Source organism: Haliaeetus leucocephalus, unplaced genomic scaffold, assembly GCF_000737465.1.
Source record: "Haliaeetus leucocephalus isolate CR32 unplaced genomic scaffold, Haliaeetus_leucocephalus-4.0 Scaffold83, whole genome shotgun sequence".
Lineage (NCBI taxonomy): Eukaryota > Metazoa > Chordata > Aves > Accipitriformes > Accipitridae > Haliaeetus > Haliaeetus leucocephalus.
The window spans coordinates 3,043,940-3,060,515 of NW_010972519.1; the positions used below are offsets into that span (position 1 = coordinate 3,043,940).

Genomic DNA, 16,576 nt, shown 5'->3' on the forward strand with positions numbered 1-16,576 from the left:
ATTCAATTCATAATTTCATTAATTTCCCATGTGACTTTTAGCAAGCTGCCTGGTCAGTGAATCTTATTTTCCTCAGCAGTAAATTATGGATGTTCCCATACCTTGCTGAAAAGTTAAGGTTAAATAATGTTGATGAATGATTTTTTTTTTTTTTTTCCGGTTTTGGAGGTTTTTTTAAAATATAAGGGTAAAAGATGATGTGTTAGTGCTGCATTTGATGACTTGTATTTTTATAAAGCTGAATACTTCTTAAATATTTGAATATGTTTGATAATTGTTATTCAGAGAACCACAATAGGTTTTCTGAAAGAAACCATTATGAAATGCCTAAGTACTTACTTAGCAAAAAAAGTAGGAATGAAAGTTAACGGGTGTTTGAATAATCACTGTTTTGTATGAATCTGTATTCTGTTAGAAAGAGTAGACTACTGCAAATTGTTTTAAATTATCTTTCACTTTTGATTCTAGATAGCTTCATTATTTGCTGTGTGTATTATGGGTTATATTGACTCCGGCAAATTACAGAAGATACTCTCTGCTCATATGGTAATACTTTTTTTTTTTAAAAAAACTTAAATCCCCTCAAACAGGTCAGAGCATCAAAAGAGGCCATTTGTCTGAAGTGTTTTCCTTAGTTGCAAGATGGTTGAAAAGATGCAATAATAAGGAATGGAGGGGCCTGGATTTGAATATTTGATCTTATGAATATTTATATCACAGTGTCAGAAACTAGGATCCCTGTGGCCCACAGGAATTTTTGAACTCCAGAAAAATTATCAACCTAAAAGATTTGTAGAAATATTTGCCTCTCCTTTCTGTCATTTTTCATTCCATGGACTTGAAGATACTGTCTCAAACAACAGACTAGAAAACATACCAGATAACAGAGCATGAGCAATAAAAAGTTGAAAAGGTAGTGTTCATCTTATGCCAGAAACAAAAAAAATGAGATGTTAGTAAGTCAAAATTAGAGAATAGACTCTTTATCATTGAAGGAGAAGAACCCCAATTGAAATTGTGTTTCAAAGACTACTGTAGTCTTGACCGTGCAAAGATGTTGTGGTTGAACTATTTGGGGAGATATTTAGAAAGGAGGACAAAGAAAATAAACTATTAGTCTGAGGAAAAACTATTTTTTCAAAAATGGGTGAGAAAGTCAAGAAAGGAAGGAGATCGTAAGTAGAAGTCATGCAAGTTTCTGCATAATATATCTGATTTTCATTTTTAAAGTTGAGATAATGATCAAGTTTTGCTACCAGGAGTTTTGCTCTTTGAAGTGAGATTACAGTTTTAAATATACAGGAAGATGTAAACTACTTTTTTTAAGAAATAGAGTTTTCTTTAAAAATATTTTTTTTCTAAAATTGTGCTTTGCAAACTTAGTGGGCAAAAAGAGAATGTTTACAACAGGAAAGAAGCTTTGAGCTAAATTTATTTCATATGTTTTCAAATGTATTTTGAAATACTGTAAATGATAAACTAAAGGCAGTAGTAGGTTCTATGCAATTGATTTGTGATAGAAACCCAGGATGCCAAAGGCTTTTTCCCAGTCAGATTTACCAGGAAAATTTGCAAATAAGCATCTTGGGTTAGTAATTTTTTGACAGCAGCAGGATGAAATACTTAAGCCTTTTGGCTTATGTCAATAGCGATATCATAATTTTGGTGCCAAAATGTCATAAAAAGCCTATTTTCAGGTAGATAAACAATCATGTTATATTACAGAGAAGGCTTAATGAGGCTGGGTAAACTGCCAGTCTTCGTTTTGTGGTGTTCTCAGTTTTTGCTCCCCCCCCGACTTTTCTGTGCAATATGAAAGTCTAACTATGTGAGGAGGGGAGTACAAAAGTCTGCACATTTTACAAATAACTACATTATTTTTCCTTATTCCCGTGTATAGAAGATGACGGTTTGATCATTGATTTTGCTTTCCAAGTTAGAAAATGTAATTCAGCTTGCTTTCTATTAAAAAGAAAGCACAGCAGGAGATCAGGATGGCAGATAAAAGTTGTATTTCAGCCTTGACTTTCAACTTCATATAGTTAAGTGCATATGATCAAACAGAGTTCTGCTTCCTTGACTTTGGTGATTATATTTTAAATATATGCTTTTCAGTTTGGTAGAAAGAAGACGTCAAACATTTTATTCAACATTTCTGTGTTTGTCCAGGATTCTGAAAAATAACAAGCAGGATGGAGAAATAATACAATAATTTGGAAAAAAAAGAATGTTAGGAATAACTTCAAAAATGTAGCTGTTACATCATGTAAGATGAGTTAGTCCTATGATCAAATCTTTTTGTCTATAAGTACTTTAAAAGTATAAATTAACATAATAATCTACACTTGGCTACCTGTTGCCGTTAAGTCCTTATAATCAGTATTTTCAGAACAATTCTGTAAGCTGGGTATCAAGCCTGCACTTGCTGTGAAGTAGGTGTCTTTAAAGCTGTTGACACAGGGTAATTTCTATACTTGGGCAATTCTTTTCTATTTTAAATTTAATTGTTTTTGTTTTCTTCTTTCAGGTATCTCTTGTAGTGTGTTTTGTTCTGATGTTTGGTAATTCAATGTTGTTGACATCATATTATGCTGCATCTTTAGTAGTTATCTGGGTAAGTTGTTTAAGACAAAAAAATCACATGACGTGGTGACTGTAATGCTGTGCTGTTATGTACGTATTGATGTAAAATGTGAAACTGCTGCATTACCAGATAGTTGAGAAATCTTTTACATGACAAACAGAATTAGACCTTAAAGTTATTGGGAGAATGGGTAAATGTTAATTTAAAAAATCATGTTTTCACTCTAAGACCTCTTCACAAGAGGGTCAGTTAAGGCTCAGTTCTCTTGTTTTTATAGCTCTCTTTTTATAAAAATATAAAATTTACCATGTATGAATTTTGACCACAGTAATTGTAAAATAAGAACATGAGAAAGGAGGAGTTTGTTTTAAATGCTGCTTTATTAATTGTGAAACTGAAATGCAGAACAAATGACTGAAACATATATAACAATGGTTTAAGACTATTTGAAACTGCTGAGTCATACTGCCATGTTAGTGAAATTATTCACTGAAGACACATCATCTCATCATTCGCTATCCTAATTTTTCTTAAATAGGAAAAACAACCTCCAGCCTCCTTCAGTTTTATATAGTTTCTCTTAAGGGATTTATGTGCATAGGAAATAGGAGATAAGATTCTGTGAAGACATCTAGTTTAGCATACTACAAATCATCTCCATTTCTGATTCTTTTTGCCTCTTCTAGAAGCTTGGGGTGAGCTCAGTGATTTTATTTTTTCTTTTGTTTATTTTTTTATCTATCAGCAAAAGAGTGGTAATTTCTCATGCTAACAATAAGCTGCCTTGGCTACTGGTATTTGCTGTAGTATAGTTTGCTTGTTTATAAAACCACTCTAGCTTCTTGTAGCAGCTTTTGTAATTATATAGTAAGTACAGGTACATTGAGTTTCTTGCCTGTTTTCTGATTTGGAAAAAATACTTATTGTTTGTCTGTTATTTGGGTGCTTATAATGGCCTCATCACATATGGACTGGGTTTCTGAAAGCTTTTAAGTTCATTCTCAGTTTTTCTTAATTACATTGTTCATCAAATTAGCTTAAAGTGAGTCCGTCCTTGTGTCATAAAACGAGGAACATAATGTGAAATGGAAAAATACCAGTAACTCCTCCTACCCCCATATTCTGTTGCCTTGTTTGAAAATTGTTTGTATTATGCTGCCAGTAATTTATTTATTGCTTCACATGTCTCTTGTCATTCGTAGAAGGAGACATAATTCAGTTTCCCATTGGCTTTCATTTAAAGAAGATTAGAACTGTATAGTAGAGAATCTTGCTTGTTAAGGAGAAGAGTAGTCTTCCTTTAATTGTATGTAAACTGCAGTAAGATTTTTTTTTTTATGCTGGCATGTTTTGCCAGGGCAGAGTTAAATCACAATATTACATACTCATTCATATTTCAAGTTGTATTAATTATGGAGGGTTTTTTAATAAATAGCTGTGTGGAACAATAGGTGCTCACTGAAACCACCCCCCCCTCCCGTGTGTCGTCGTCCCCCCCCCCCATCCAGGGTACTGGAATATCTTCTTGTTGCTGTATGTTACCTGAAAATGTACATTCATTTTATTATTAGGGAATTCTTGAATTGAGTCCAAAAGTCTTGAAAAGCAGCAGAAGAGAAGTCTATTTATGGGTAAGGAATTTAATATATTTTGAATTTCAGAAAAGAACCATGACTTTTTTTTTTGCTGTTGTTTTAATGAAATACAGAAATAACTTTTGGTTTAGTTTATAAGAGTTGAAAATCAAGAAATATAGCTGCACTACTCTCTTTAATAAATTGTCCATATTCCCAGAAATTAATCTTAAATTACTGAAGGAAGAAAAGGGGCATAAACATACATTTATATCAGAAAATTGAAATAGCCTTCAAATGGCAACACATTTAAATTACCAACTTAAACATGTTTACAAAACCTTACATCTGTATGAAAATCCCTTTAAAATAAAGGACAATTTAGAAAAGGCAAGTAAAAGGCTAACAGTACTTGCAGAAATGGAGATTAAGATACTGCATTAGATGTTCACTAAAATGTGTCCTATATAATTTTTTTTTTAGTATATTTTCCTATAACAACAGCAAGCAACTTATAATTACATAAATAAAGGAGGCAAGTTGGAGTAAAACACAGTAGGATGTGTAGGTGGGGTTTGAGGGCAGTAGAAGCCATGTCCAAACATGGAGGACACTGCCAAAACTATGGCAAATAAAATATAACACTGTAGAAAACAATAAGAAGCAACTTACTGCTTAAGACATAACATTAACTTGTAAAAACACCTGAAATGGGAGCCTACTGACACTATGTCTGGCTTAAGACAGGCATTCTTATTAGATGAAGGGTAACCTGTTAGCAAAACTGGATGGAATTTATACAGTTATTACAAAGGAATTAGAATATAAAGGAATTTAAAAATATATTTATAACAAACTGCAGTGCATGTATAACCTGCTAATGTAGTTAGCTGTGGTACCAGGGAAAATGGGGGTGTAGGCAAATCTCATCTCAGTTTTTAAAAAGGAAATCCAAGGCATTTGTGGAACTGCAGACCAGGAAGTCTAACTTTTGTCAAATAATAAAAACTTGAACAGTGATGAAGTTGTAAGCTTTATGTATGTGCCGTCTAATGAGATAGGTCTGATACAGTCTCTGTGAAAGGAAGTCATGCCTCACAAATGTATTTGACTTCTTTGAAGGATGTAGATAAGGGTGTGTGGGTGAATGTAATGCACTTGAATTTCAGGAACCTTTTGGGAAAGATATGTAACTGGAATTATAAAAGAAAAAATAAGCTCCATGGGATAAGGTGTGAATATTATGTCACAACCCAGACTGGACAGCCCAGGGAGTCCTGTTTAATTTGAAATTCCCTCGGGCTAAATCAAGGTGAAACGACACCAAACGATCAGTTAAAGATTTTATTCATGACAGAAGCAAACTGAACTGGGAAGGTGTGGTAGTAGGTGGTGAGTTTCTCACAACAGGAATTGGCATAAGACTTCTGTAAACTGTGTAACCATATACATCAATTCAGGGAATAAGGAGATCCCTCCCGTTGAGTCATGAGGTTCAGAGCAGACCCCCTTGCTTTCCAGACTCCTCCTCAGAGAAGGGTCTAGGGGCAGCTGGATCTACTCTTAGTCTAAGACTTGGTCAGCGGTTTATATCTTGAAACAGATGAGGTGTAGGGATTGTGGAAAAGGAAAGAGAGAAGAAGAAAGAGAGAAAAAAAGGAAGAGAGAAAGATTTCACCGGTCCTGGGTCCAGCATTGGTTCAGTCAGCCAGGGTGTCCAGTCAGCCGAGGGGTCCAGTCCTGGTGGGCTTGCGCACCCGCGGCTTCAGTTGGTGTCCTTTCATCATCCTTGCCCCTCCTCCGGGCAGGCACCAGAGCTCAGTCAGGTTAATGAACAGTTTGTGAGCACTTTGGGCTTGGGGGTCGTTTGTGGAGTAACTTCTCCTTCCCTGCAGACACTGCCATTGTTTGATCTTTGTATCAGAACAGGGAGCTGCGCACCCTCCAGCATGCCCTCCCCCTCCTGTTGCTGATGTCTGAGCTGATGGGCTTTTCAGCTTGGTTCCTTGCTGTGCAGGGTTTGTCTTTAAGCAGAACTTGCCCCACCACAATGTTTGAGACATTAACTCTTTCAGTCTCTCACATGTTAGAAAGTAAGAAACAAAGGGTGGTATTAAATGGTAAGTTTTCAAAAGATGACCACCACCACCCTAAGTATGTATATAAAGTAATTGATCCTAAATAAGTCCTTGCCACTCAGCAGAGATCTTTGTATTCTTACAAATTCTCTGAACACATCAGTTCATTACTGAGCAGGCATCAAAAAGGAAAATACATTATGGAAGTCATGGAGAAGGAACTGCAGAGAAAGCAGAAAATATTTTTTTATTTTGTGAACTCATACTTAGTATCCTAAATATTGCATGCAGTCTCAGTCAATGTGTCTTTCTTAAAGAAAAAAAGAAAACGAAAAAAAAACCTTCCCCCAAAATGTACTACCATCAAATTTAAGTAGCGAGAGTATGAAGATAATTATTAATGTAGAATCACTAAATAGCTGAGCTTATAAAATAGGTTAGAATTCTACATCTTGTAAAATAAAGGTAAATATGATAAAGCCAGTGAATAAAAGTAGGTTGTAATTATAGTTTATATAGTGCCCCTTATGCTAGCAGCAATAAGCTTATAAGAGAGAAGAAAGATACTGTGGAAGCAAAAAAAAGATAGAGGCATTCAGAAAAGGATTAGGTACCTCCTAGGTATTTAGGTTCATTTGCAGCCACTAAATGGGATGACTGAATGCAACCTGTCATCACATAAAATCCGTGGTTACATTAGGGTAAAGATCAGTTTGTATTTTGTTGGTATATTCTCTCTGAAAGCATCTGCTACTGGTCCCAGATACAAGATACCAAGCCAGGTTATCCTATTCAGTTGATGCAGTTTTATAAAGAATTAGATAGATTAAGCTAGATTGTGAAGCATTTAGTCTTTCTGGTATAGGGATAAACTAGTGTAACTGAAAATAGTAATTTTGCATACTGTCTTTATATTTCCTTCAAGTTCTAACTTGAGATTATCTTGAGAAGGTACTATAAATCAGCAAATTCCTCCAAAGATTTGAATTACTAGAGTAGTACAACCTGATAATATGGAGAGGCTATTGGTGTGAAATAACCACAACACACTGGTGTATGCAAAACAGATGGAATTGACAGCTAGGCTGCCCCTGTTTAAAGTTAACTTTGGTACCTCCTCTGCTACAATGTCATGTGCTATGGTATGGCTGTAATATAAATCAGTTGCACAAAATTATTTCAACTGTAATAGAAAATACAAAAAAACTTAAAACACCCCAGTGTACTGAAATTTGGGAAGTGTAATTGGTTAGAAATTACTGTGCTTACTGGTGATAACATAGGAGAGTTTGTAACTAGTAGCTAAATTTAATAAGCCTTTTAAAAAAGAAAAGATTTCTTTAAAAGTTTGTTGACACATGCTTATTTCATTCTGAATATATATTTTTTTAAGGTCATCGAAGGATGTGCCTGGTTATTTGGGACAGTCACCTTGAAATACCTAACTTCTTTAGCATTTGGAATAGCTGATGATGTAAGTTCTCTTATCTGAATACTGGTGTTTCAAAAAATTTTAAATTCTTAATGTTTTGTTTTTGGCATCTTACTGATACACTTTCCTGAAATTCCAAGATTTATTTTGCAGAAATGGGAGAGGGATTGCATGTTTGCTTTCTCAGTCATTATGTGTTATCAATTTGAGGTGTTACTGCAGAAGTTTGTGAAAAGACAAATGTTTTTACTATTGAGTTAGTAAATTCCCTGTGTGTTTGTTTTAAAATGTGGATTTATAGAGCTTTTTTAATTTTGGATATCTTCTACCTACATCTTTTCTTTATTTACTCAATTTCTTAGTTCACTTTCCTCTGAAGCTAATTTTTGAGACAGTTCTGAAATGCTGCTTGTAACTAGGACTCCTCGCTTCGCTTCAGCCCCTTTGTTGTCAGATTCTACTGTTAAAAACGTATCTGCAGATGCGCATCAAGGGGCAAAAGATGGGAAGCTCGTATATTAAAATATGACTATGCAAAACCATACTCTTGTTGAATGCAGTTGCAATGGTAATCTTTCTGCTGCTTTCTGCTTTTTATTTAACACAGTCCAATCTGTGTTACACTGAAAGATGTCATTTAATATACCGTAAAGAGATTTTTGGTGCTCTTATAACAATAATGTAAATGGTAAAAACTTCTGTTCTAATTAAAAATATCTCATATACATTTAAACTACTTTGTTGTGGAAAACAGAGCAATTTTTTGCTTACTACAGCTTTTTTTTTCCCCCTGTATATCCTACCAGGCCCATATAGGAAATATATTAAAGTCTAAATTTATTGGCTACAAGGATTTTGATACATTAATGTATACCTGTGCTGCAGAGTTTGACTTCATGGAAAAAGAGGTAATTTGATCAAAACAGATGATTATGGAAGAGGGAACTTTCTGTTTTATCTTAATTTATAACTTAAAACATCTGAGAGTCATAACCTCCTACTGCCATCATAAGTTCAAGTGCTTACTCCTGAAGTTAAAGACATTAATGAACTGAAGCTAGATTTAGCTGGTTTTATTGCTTTTAAATGAACTAAAAACAAAGCAGTGTTTTGATTTTGGATCTAAGAAATGTGCTTGCTTGAAGGAGAGAAATGCTTGCTCAGGGATAAATGAAAGGTTACAGTTCTGCAAACTTAAGATTTTATGTGGCTGTTAGTAACTGGTTTTAAGTATATGGAAAAAGTACTGAGAGTTGCAAAGGTCTTGTGTGGTAGATTCAGAAGAGCATCAGAGCTTCTTAATATGGCATTAGTAGACTTTTTTTAGTTCATCTGTATCTAGATGTGAATTTAGAACTTTTATAGGTTACTCAACCCATAGTACTCAAATTCAGATGAGATACAGTCACTTTTAGTCTTTGAGTGGCCTGCCAAACAACTAGGAATAGTTTACTAATGACCCTAGTATTATGACCTCTAGTGTGATTGCTGGGTGGAGTTTTGAGTTTCTTTAAGCTGGCTTTGTTGCTGAATGTTTACATTTACATTTTACTCAGGGAAGAACTCTTTATATTGTTTTCCTTAAAATGGCCACTGAAGTAATTATAGGTGAATGGAAAGCAATTAATGCAGTTTATTTCCATTGTAGACTCCAGTAAGATACACAAAGACTCTGCTATTACCAGTTGTTCTGGTGGTTTTTGGGGTAATCATCAAAAGGGTAAGTGATTGATGTAGTGAATCACCTTTACCTTGAATTTACTTAAGGTTTTTGGAAGGGATCACTATTTATTTTGAGATGGGAAGAGGTTAGTGTGATGGGTTAACCTTGGCTGGCTGCCAGGTGCTCACTGCCCTCAGCAGGACAGGGGGAAAAAGAGTTGAAAATCTCATGGGTCAAGATAAAGACAGGGAGATCACTTGCTGATTCACTGTCATGAGCAAAACAGACTTGAATTGGGGCAGATTAATTTATTGTCAGTTAAAAAGAGTAGGACTGTGAGAAACATAAACAAAACTACAGACACTTTCCCCTCATCCCCACCCCCTTCTTTCCAGGCTCAGTGGGTCCCTCCTACAAGCTGCAGTTCTTCACAAACTGCTCCAGCATGGGTCCTTTCCGTGGGCTGCAGTCCTTCAGGAGTGGACTGCTCCAGTGTGGGTCCCCCATGGGGTCACAAGTCCTGCCAGAAAACCTGCTGCAGTGTGGGCTCCTCTCTCCATGAGCTGCAGTTCCTGCCAGGAGCCTGCTTCTGTGGGTTGCAGCTTCTTTCAGGTCATGTCTGCCTGCTCCGGCGTGGGGTCCTCCACAGGCTGCAGGGTGCATATCTGTTCCACTGTGGTCCTCCAAGGGCTGTAGGGCGAAAACCTACATCCACCATGGTGTTCTCCACAAGCTATAGGGGAATCTGCTCTGGTGCCTGGAGCACCTCCTCCCCTTCCTTCTTCACTGACCTGGGTGTCTGCAGGGTTGTTTCTCTCCTATTTTTCTCACTGCTCTCTCTTAAAGCTGCTGCTTGGTGTTTTTTATGTGTACTTAAACATGTTATGATGCGCTACCAGCATCACTGATGGGCTCAGCTTTGGCCAGTGGTAGATCTATTTTGAAGCTGGCTGGAACTGGCTCTGTCTGACATAGGGCCAGACCCTGGTCTCTTCTCACAGAAGCCACCCTGGCAGCCCCCGTGCTACCAAAACCTTGCCACGTAAACCCAATACAATTAGATAAAATATATGTTTTCAAAAATATTTGCTTAAAATTCTCTATTTTCTTTATATAGATATTTGCAAAGGTCTAGTCCTGAGTCAGTGGTAAAACTTCCTTTGATGTTAAGTGCCAAAAAAATTTCTGTCACTTAGCTGATGAGTACTATAACTGAAGTTTGTAACTGTTTTTTGTAAATTTGATTATGTATAATTTGTGTAAAAACAACTTACAGTTTACACAGGAACAGATGGGATAACTGTTAACTGCCTGGCTAATTAAACATCCTCAAAAAGAATTTTTAGCTAAAACACTGCAGGTGTTTATCTTAGCATTATCTTAAAATGAGATTACCCAGGTGTAATTTAATTTAGCAAATGTTGAAAATGCTTTAGAATGCTTTTGAAAGTTTGTTCATACTTTTTGTTGGCTCTTGTTTTCTTCAGGCAATTAAGTATCTTATGTGGGCCTTATCACAGGCGGGCCAATGTGAAAGGTAAATATTGTCTTCTTTTTAATGTAAAACTGAATTTTCTGCTGGAAGTTTATTTGATTTGCTGTATGTTAAATAATTCAGTTCTACATTATGTTGGCCCTTTTTGGAGGGTTAATTATGTATAGTTCAGTAACTGAATGGCTTGGCTGTGCTATATGTGGTATTTTTATAGGATGTCTAAAACTAAGTTTAGCTGCTGAACTTAGTTTTAGACATCTTAACCCTCTTACCCCCAAATTTTCTATTTAATCGTTTATTTTTCTGCTCTGTTCCTAAACCAGTATTTGTTTTTGTGCCTATTTGCTTTTCTCCTATAAATAGTGAGTGCAATTCTTTTCTCCCCATTTTTTTTTTTTTCCCCCAGGTTATAAAGATACCCAAGTTTCATCTTTAGGAAGGGATCCCAACTGTATTGATTTTTATTTTCTAAATATCTGTAATACATGCTCTTAACTGTCACAGCCATTTAGCATCACTTGTTGATGCTGTGCTCAAGAGCAGTCAATTTGTCCAATTGAATGTTGTCATTTCCCTGACATCTTTTTGCTTCCTTTTTTTTTTAATTTATCACTAATCATTTCAGTGATCTCTGCTTTCCGTAGTTGTCGTGGTTTAACCCCAGCCAGCAACTAAGCACCACGCAGCCACTCACTCACTCCCCCCCCATCCAGTGGGATGGGGGAGAAAATCAGGAAAAGAAGTAAAACTTGTGGGTTGAGATAAGAACGGCTTAATAGAACAGAAAAGAAGAAACTAATAATGATAATGATATCACTAATAAATTGACAACAGTAGTAATAAAAGGATTGAAATGTACAAATGATGCACAGGGCAATTGCTCACCACCCGCCGACCAACCCCCAGCCAGTCCCCGAGCGGCGAATCCCTGCCCCCCACTTCCCAGTTCCTAAACTAGATGGGACATCCCATGGTATGGAATACACTGTTGGCCAGTTTGGGTCAGCTGCCCTGGCTGGGCATGAGAAGCTGAAAAATCCTTGACTCTAGTCTAAACACTACTGAGCAACAACTGAAAACATCAGTGTTATCAACATTCTTCACATACTGAACTCAAAACATAGCACTGTACCAGCTACTAGGAAGACAGTTAACTACATCCCAGCTGAAACCAGGACAGTAGTCCAATGGCCATTAATAAAATTTCAACAGATGTGAGCAGGATTCAGCATCCTGTCTTCACATGTGTTTTTGGAGAAAAAGTATACACAATTTTGACTCTTTTCACATTTGTATTTCCTTGTGAGAATCCAAAATCAATCTATGTAATACCTGAGTAAATTACTGACTCTCTTTTGTTACCAGTGTTCTGCTTCTCTTATGTTACTGAAGTTTCATTCTCTAAATAAGCTGTTCTGTATATGAAATAACTCATGGAAGTAATTAAAAAAACTGCTAAAACTAATTTTCAGATTTCAAAATAGATGGTAGGGATTGAGGAGGATAGTTACTGATTTGCAATGTACTACAAAGCTTGTTACAGAGGGGAAAAAAATCTGTGTGGGTGCTGACTCATGCCTACTGGATTAGTTCAGTTGTCTAGAGCCACTTTAGATGAGTTCAAAGTAAAACCAGTGCTTCTGTAGTACATAAACAAATAACGTGATTTTCTGTTTTTTATTCAGAGAGGAACGTTTTAATCATGGTGAGGTAAGATTCTTTTCCTGCACAATTTTATTCATAAGTTAATGTGAATACTCAGTATTGAAATACAGGTTGCAACGGTATGATCCTGATATGTGGTTTATTTGAAGGTAAGTATTTTCATGTTTTATTTCCTCATCTTAAATTGGGTCCAGTACATCACCAGAAGAACTCTGGAATGCTGGAACAAAAAAATACACTAGCTAATGGTGGAGTGGCAGTGCAAGAGAGGGGTCTTTTGGGCTTTTGCTGCAGCAGTATAGAAAGACACTGAAATTGGGTTGGACCTTCCATTTTCCCCATATAAACTGAGAAGGAGATTGATTCCTTTACTGGGGTTTCATGTGACAGATAGTGTTAAAATTCTGATTTGAAATATGCCATAATTAAAATAATTCTACATGTGGTTCTTTTAATAAAATGATTCAACAAATATAATCGAATGGCAGCTTTCTTATGTGGTTTCTTTATTTGCAATTAAGTCAGCAAGGACAGTGCAAAAGTTTCTTAACAGCAGTTTATTTGTGGTTTGTGCTCTGAGAGGAATCTCATGCCATTCAAAATATAATAATCGATCAAATAGATAAAAGCACTGACTGCAAAAATGCCTCTGATTTATCACAGCACTTCAGGTAACAAAAATTCAGTGTTAGGAGCGGTGAGTGACATCTCTGATGTTTTTTAACCTTTTTTGAGAATACTAAAGCAAGCTGCCTGTGGTTGTGTGAGTATCAAGGATGATTTTATTTGCTTCTTTCATTTCATACTTAGGCATTTTAGGTATTAAATAGCAAGGATCTTTTGCATAGCTAGCAATTTCTCCAGCTCCTTTTGGTTTTATTGTTAATCTTTATCCTTCCTGTTGTTCCATACCTTAGCATACTACATAGACTTTAGAAAAAAGTTAACAAAGTCCTTACCACTATCTGAAATGTGAAGATCTTTACTTTGACTTGGACTCTTTTTCAGACAAGTTTGTCACTTAAGCTATACTGAAAATGAAGTTGTATGTTTAAGACATAAATGAAAAGTATGCAAATATTATGCTTCTGTATGGTTTGTTTTGGTTTGGTTTTTTCAGCTGGTATACCATGCATTGCAGCTGTTGGCATACAGTGTCCTAGCAATTTTAATCATGAGACTAAAACTGTTTTTGACACCACATCTATGTGTTATGGCTTCCTTGGTGTGTTCAAAGCAGGTAAGGTGTTTTTTTAATCCTGTTGCTATCTCAGTACTTACAGTATTACCCAGATATTTGTCCTAAAGCAAATTTCTGTGTGCGTAATTGCTGAATCTGAGTGTACCATTAAAAATAAACCAGATTATATTGCCTGTCAAAAAATATGGTTCCATTCTCCCCTCTTCCCAAATAAAGCCAATATCTTGTTTTAGGCAACTTGTCCAACTGTATTATTATATGAGTTAATATGCTGTGTATTGAGCTCGAGCACAGGGAGGCATACATTGGATTTTAGTTATTTACACATTTCTGTGCCATTGCAAGTTTTTTATTGACTATTAATTTTATCCAAACAGTGTTTGACTTTGTTTACACTGTGTTTTCACAGCTCTTTAGGGCTTATTGCCTTGCATATTTTTTGTGTATTAATTCTTTCCAGAAGTATAGTTTTGAAGTCTTGCATGTTGAAAACTTCAGCCTCAAGAATCAAGTCATATGCCTAACTCAGATTTAACTTTCCTAGCTTGAAATCATCGATAACACAAACTGTTTCTAGATTTTCTCCAGATATAAAAGATCTTAGAATTGGCTTTCCATGTTTCAGTAACTGTGGTTTTGATAAGTGAATTTGATTGAATCTGTATCTAAGTAGCTGTTTTAGGAGCTTTGTAGTTGCAGCAAAAGTAGGGTAAGCAGTCCTTTGTCTGGGAAGCAGACAGGAAGGTAGATTGAAAACTGGCTGAATGGCTGGGCCCAGAGAGGGGTGATCAGTAGTGTACAAAGTCTGATTGAAGGCCAGTAACTAGAGATGTACCCCAGGGGTCAATACTGGGTCCAATCCCATTCAATGTCCTTTGTTAATGGTCTGGATGATGGGGCGGACTGTACCCTCAGCAAGTTTGCTGATGGTACAAAACTGGGAGGAGTGGCTGGTACACCAGATGGGTGTGCTGCCATCAAGAGGGTCCTCAACAGGCTGGAGAAATGGGCTGACAGGAACCTCATGCAGTTCAACAAAGGGAAGCACCTGGGGAGGAACAGCCGCAGGCACCAGTACATGCTGGGGGCTGCCCAGCTGGAAAGCTGCTTTGCAGAAAAGGGCCTGGAGTTCTGGTGGACACCAAGTTGAACGTGAGCCAGCAACATAACCTTGCTGTGAAGAAGGCCAGTGGTATCCTGGGCTGTCTTACAAGGAGTGTTGCCAGCAGGTTGAGGGAGGTGATCCCCTCTTCAGCACTGGTGAGGCCACAGCTGCAGCACTGGGACTGGTTCTGGGCTCCCCAGTACTAGAGAGGCACAGACATACTGGAGAGAGTCCAGCAAAAGGTCATGAGGGTGATTAAAGGACTAGAGCATTTCTCCTGTGAGGAAAGGCTGAGAGAGCTGGGACTGTGCAGCCTGGAGAAGAGAAAGCTCAGGGGCATCTTATCAATGTGTGCAAATACCTGAAGGAGGGTGCAAAGAGGGCAGAGCCAGGCTCTTTTCAGTGTTGGCCAGTGACAGGACCAGAGGCAGTGTGCACATGCTGAAACACAGGAGGTTCCCTCTGAGCATCAGGAAACACTTTTTCACTGTGAGAGTGACCAGACCCTGGCACAGGTTGCCCAGGGAGGTTGTGGAGCCTCCATTCTTGGACATATTCAAAAGCCATCTGGACATAGTCCTGGGCAACTGGCTCTAGGTGGCCATGCTTGAGCAGGGGGGCTGGACCAGATGACCTTCAGAGGTCCCTTCCAACCTCAACCATGCTGTGATTTTGTAGAAAGTGTTATTTGCATCACATAAAGTAAGTATCCCCTATTTAAAGAGTGAAAGATTATGACTAATAGTGAGCTGGGCTTACTAACAAGAAAACAATTTGGGAAGATAAGATGGGGAACTCATGAAAATGTCTATATGGAGGACACCACTAAGAGGATGAGTGGGAGAAAGAATCCAGTAGTAAGAACTGTTGCGGACATAATACAGAAGAAGGAAAAGAAAAAATATTTGACAGAGTGGGGAAACTAGCAATGGCTGGGGAAGAAAATTAGGATTTTAGTAAGAAACGTAAGTCATTAGGTTTGCTGATGATTGAAAGAATACAAGAGTACCATTACAAAGTTCAGTACTCAAAATCTGGAGTGCCACAACTGACGGTGTGTGTACAACATTGGCTGTCTTGTGCATATGCAGTATGATACAGGCTATAATGCCCAATAAACATTGTTTTTCCCACAATATCTGTGGCTGAAGCCTGTCCTAAAGGTGAATTAGGGTTGTATGGTGAAGGCAGTTACTGTCTGTGGAACATCTAACACTTGTGTCATACAACTGGAAGGTGAGACAGAATTATGCAAAGAGGAGAAAGCTGTTCCTTGTTAAGGCAGCTGAACAAATGATTGTTTCCCAGAAAACAGGATTGCTTCCCTGGATGTTCTTTCATGGAAGGACAGTTCTTTATAATGCTGGACAGGCTACACAGTATCAGTCTGCTTAAATGTCGTGCTCTTCACTTTCTTGATGGCTGATTTGTTACTTGGCATAGGTAGAAGTGCTGAGTGTTTGCCAACATCAAATGAATCTCTACAGTGAACATATAAAATGCTAAAAAAGTGTCAAAAACTATTCAAAAAGTAACTTTATTTATCCACCTTGTAACTGAGTATTGGGACTTAAGAATTTCCTGTACACGTTTGCTATTCTGTAAGGTTCACAGCTGTTATGATCTTTCCCAGCTTTTAGTTAGTTGTTGTTGGGGTATTGGTGTCCTCTTAGATGATCTGGCTGTTTAAGTAGTAGCAGTTACACTGTGGTTAAATTTTTGTAAATGAACTTTAACGAGGTGTTTCTGAGTAATTTGAAATGAAATTGCTTTTCACAA

The 16,576-nt window shown here is 37.1% G+C and overlaps 1 protein-coding gene across 6 annotated transcripts in view; it reads left to right on the plus strand.

Annotated features, from left to right (window-relative positions):
• The window catches only part of DPY19L1 (dpy-19-like 1 (C. elegans)), a 51,957-nt gene that overhangs the window by 27,123 nt on the left and 8,258 nt on the right, over nt 1-16,576 (plus strand). For 3 of the 6 annotated variants that reach the window (XM_010582750.1, XM_010582735.1, XM_010582773.1), the window contains 9 exons: nt 469-546; nt 2,528-2,614; nt 4,156-4,215; nt 7,630-7,710; nt 8,475-8,576; nt 9,317-9,388; nt 10,819-10,868; nt 12,512-12,536; nt 13,612-13,731. In XM_010582750.1, the coding sequence (XP_010581052.1) occupies nt 469-546; nt 2,528-2,614; nt 4,156-4,215; nt 7,630-7,710; nt 8,475-8,576; nt 9,317-9,388; nt 10,819-10,868; nt 12,512-12,536; nt 13,612-13,731 (675 nt within the window). The remainder of the gene's footprint in view (nt 1-468; nt 547-2,527; nt 2,615-4,155; nt 4,216-7,629; nt 7,711-8,474; nt 8,577-9,316; nt 9,389-10,818; nt 10,869-12,511; nt 12,537-13,611; nt 13,732-16,576) is intronic. The other 3 variants (XM_010582765.1, XM_010582742.1, XM_010582759.1) reach the window with 3 other exon arrangements.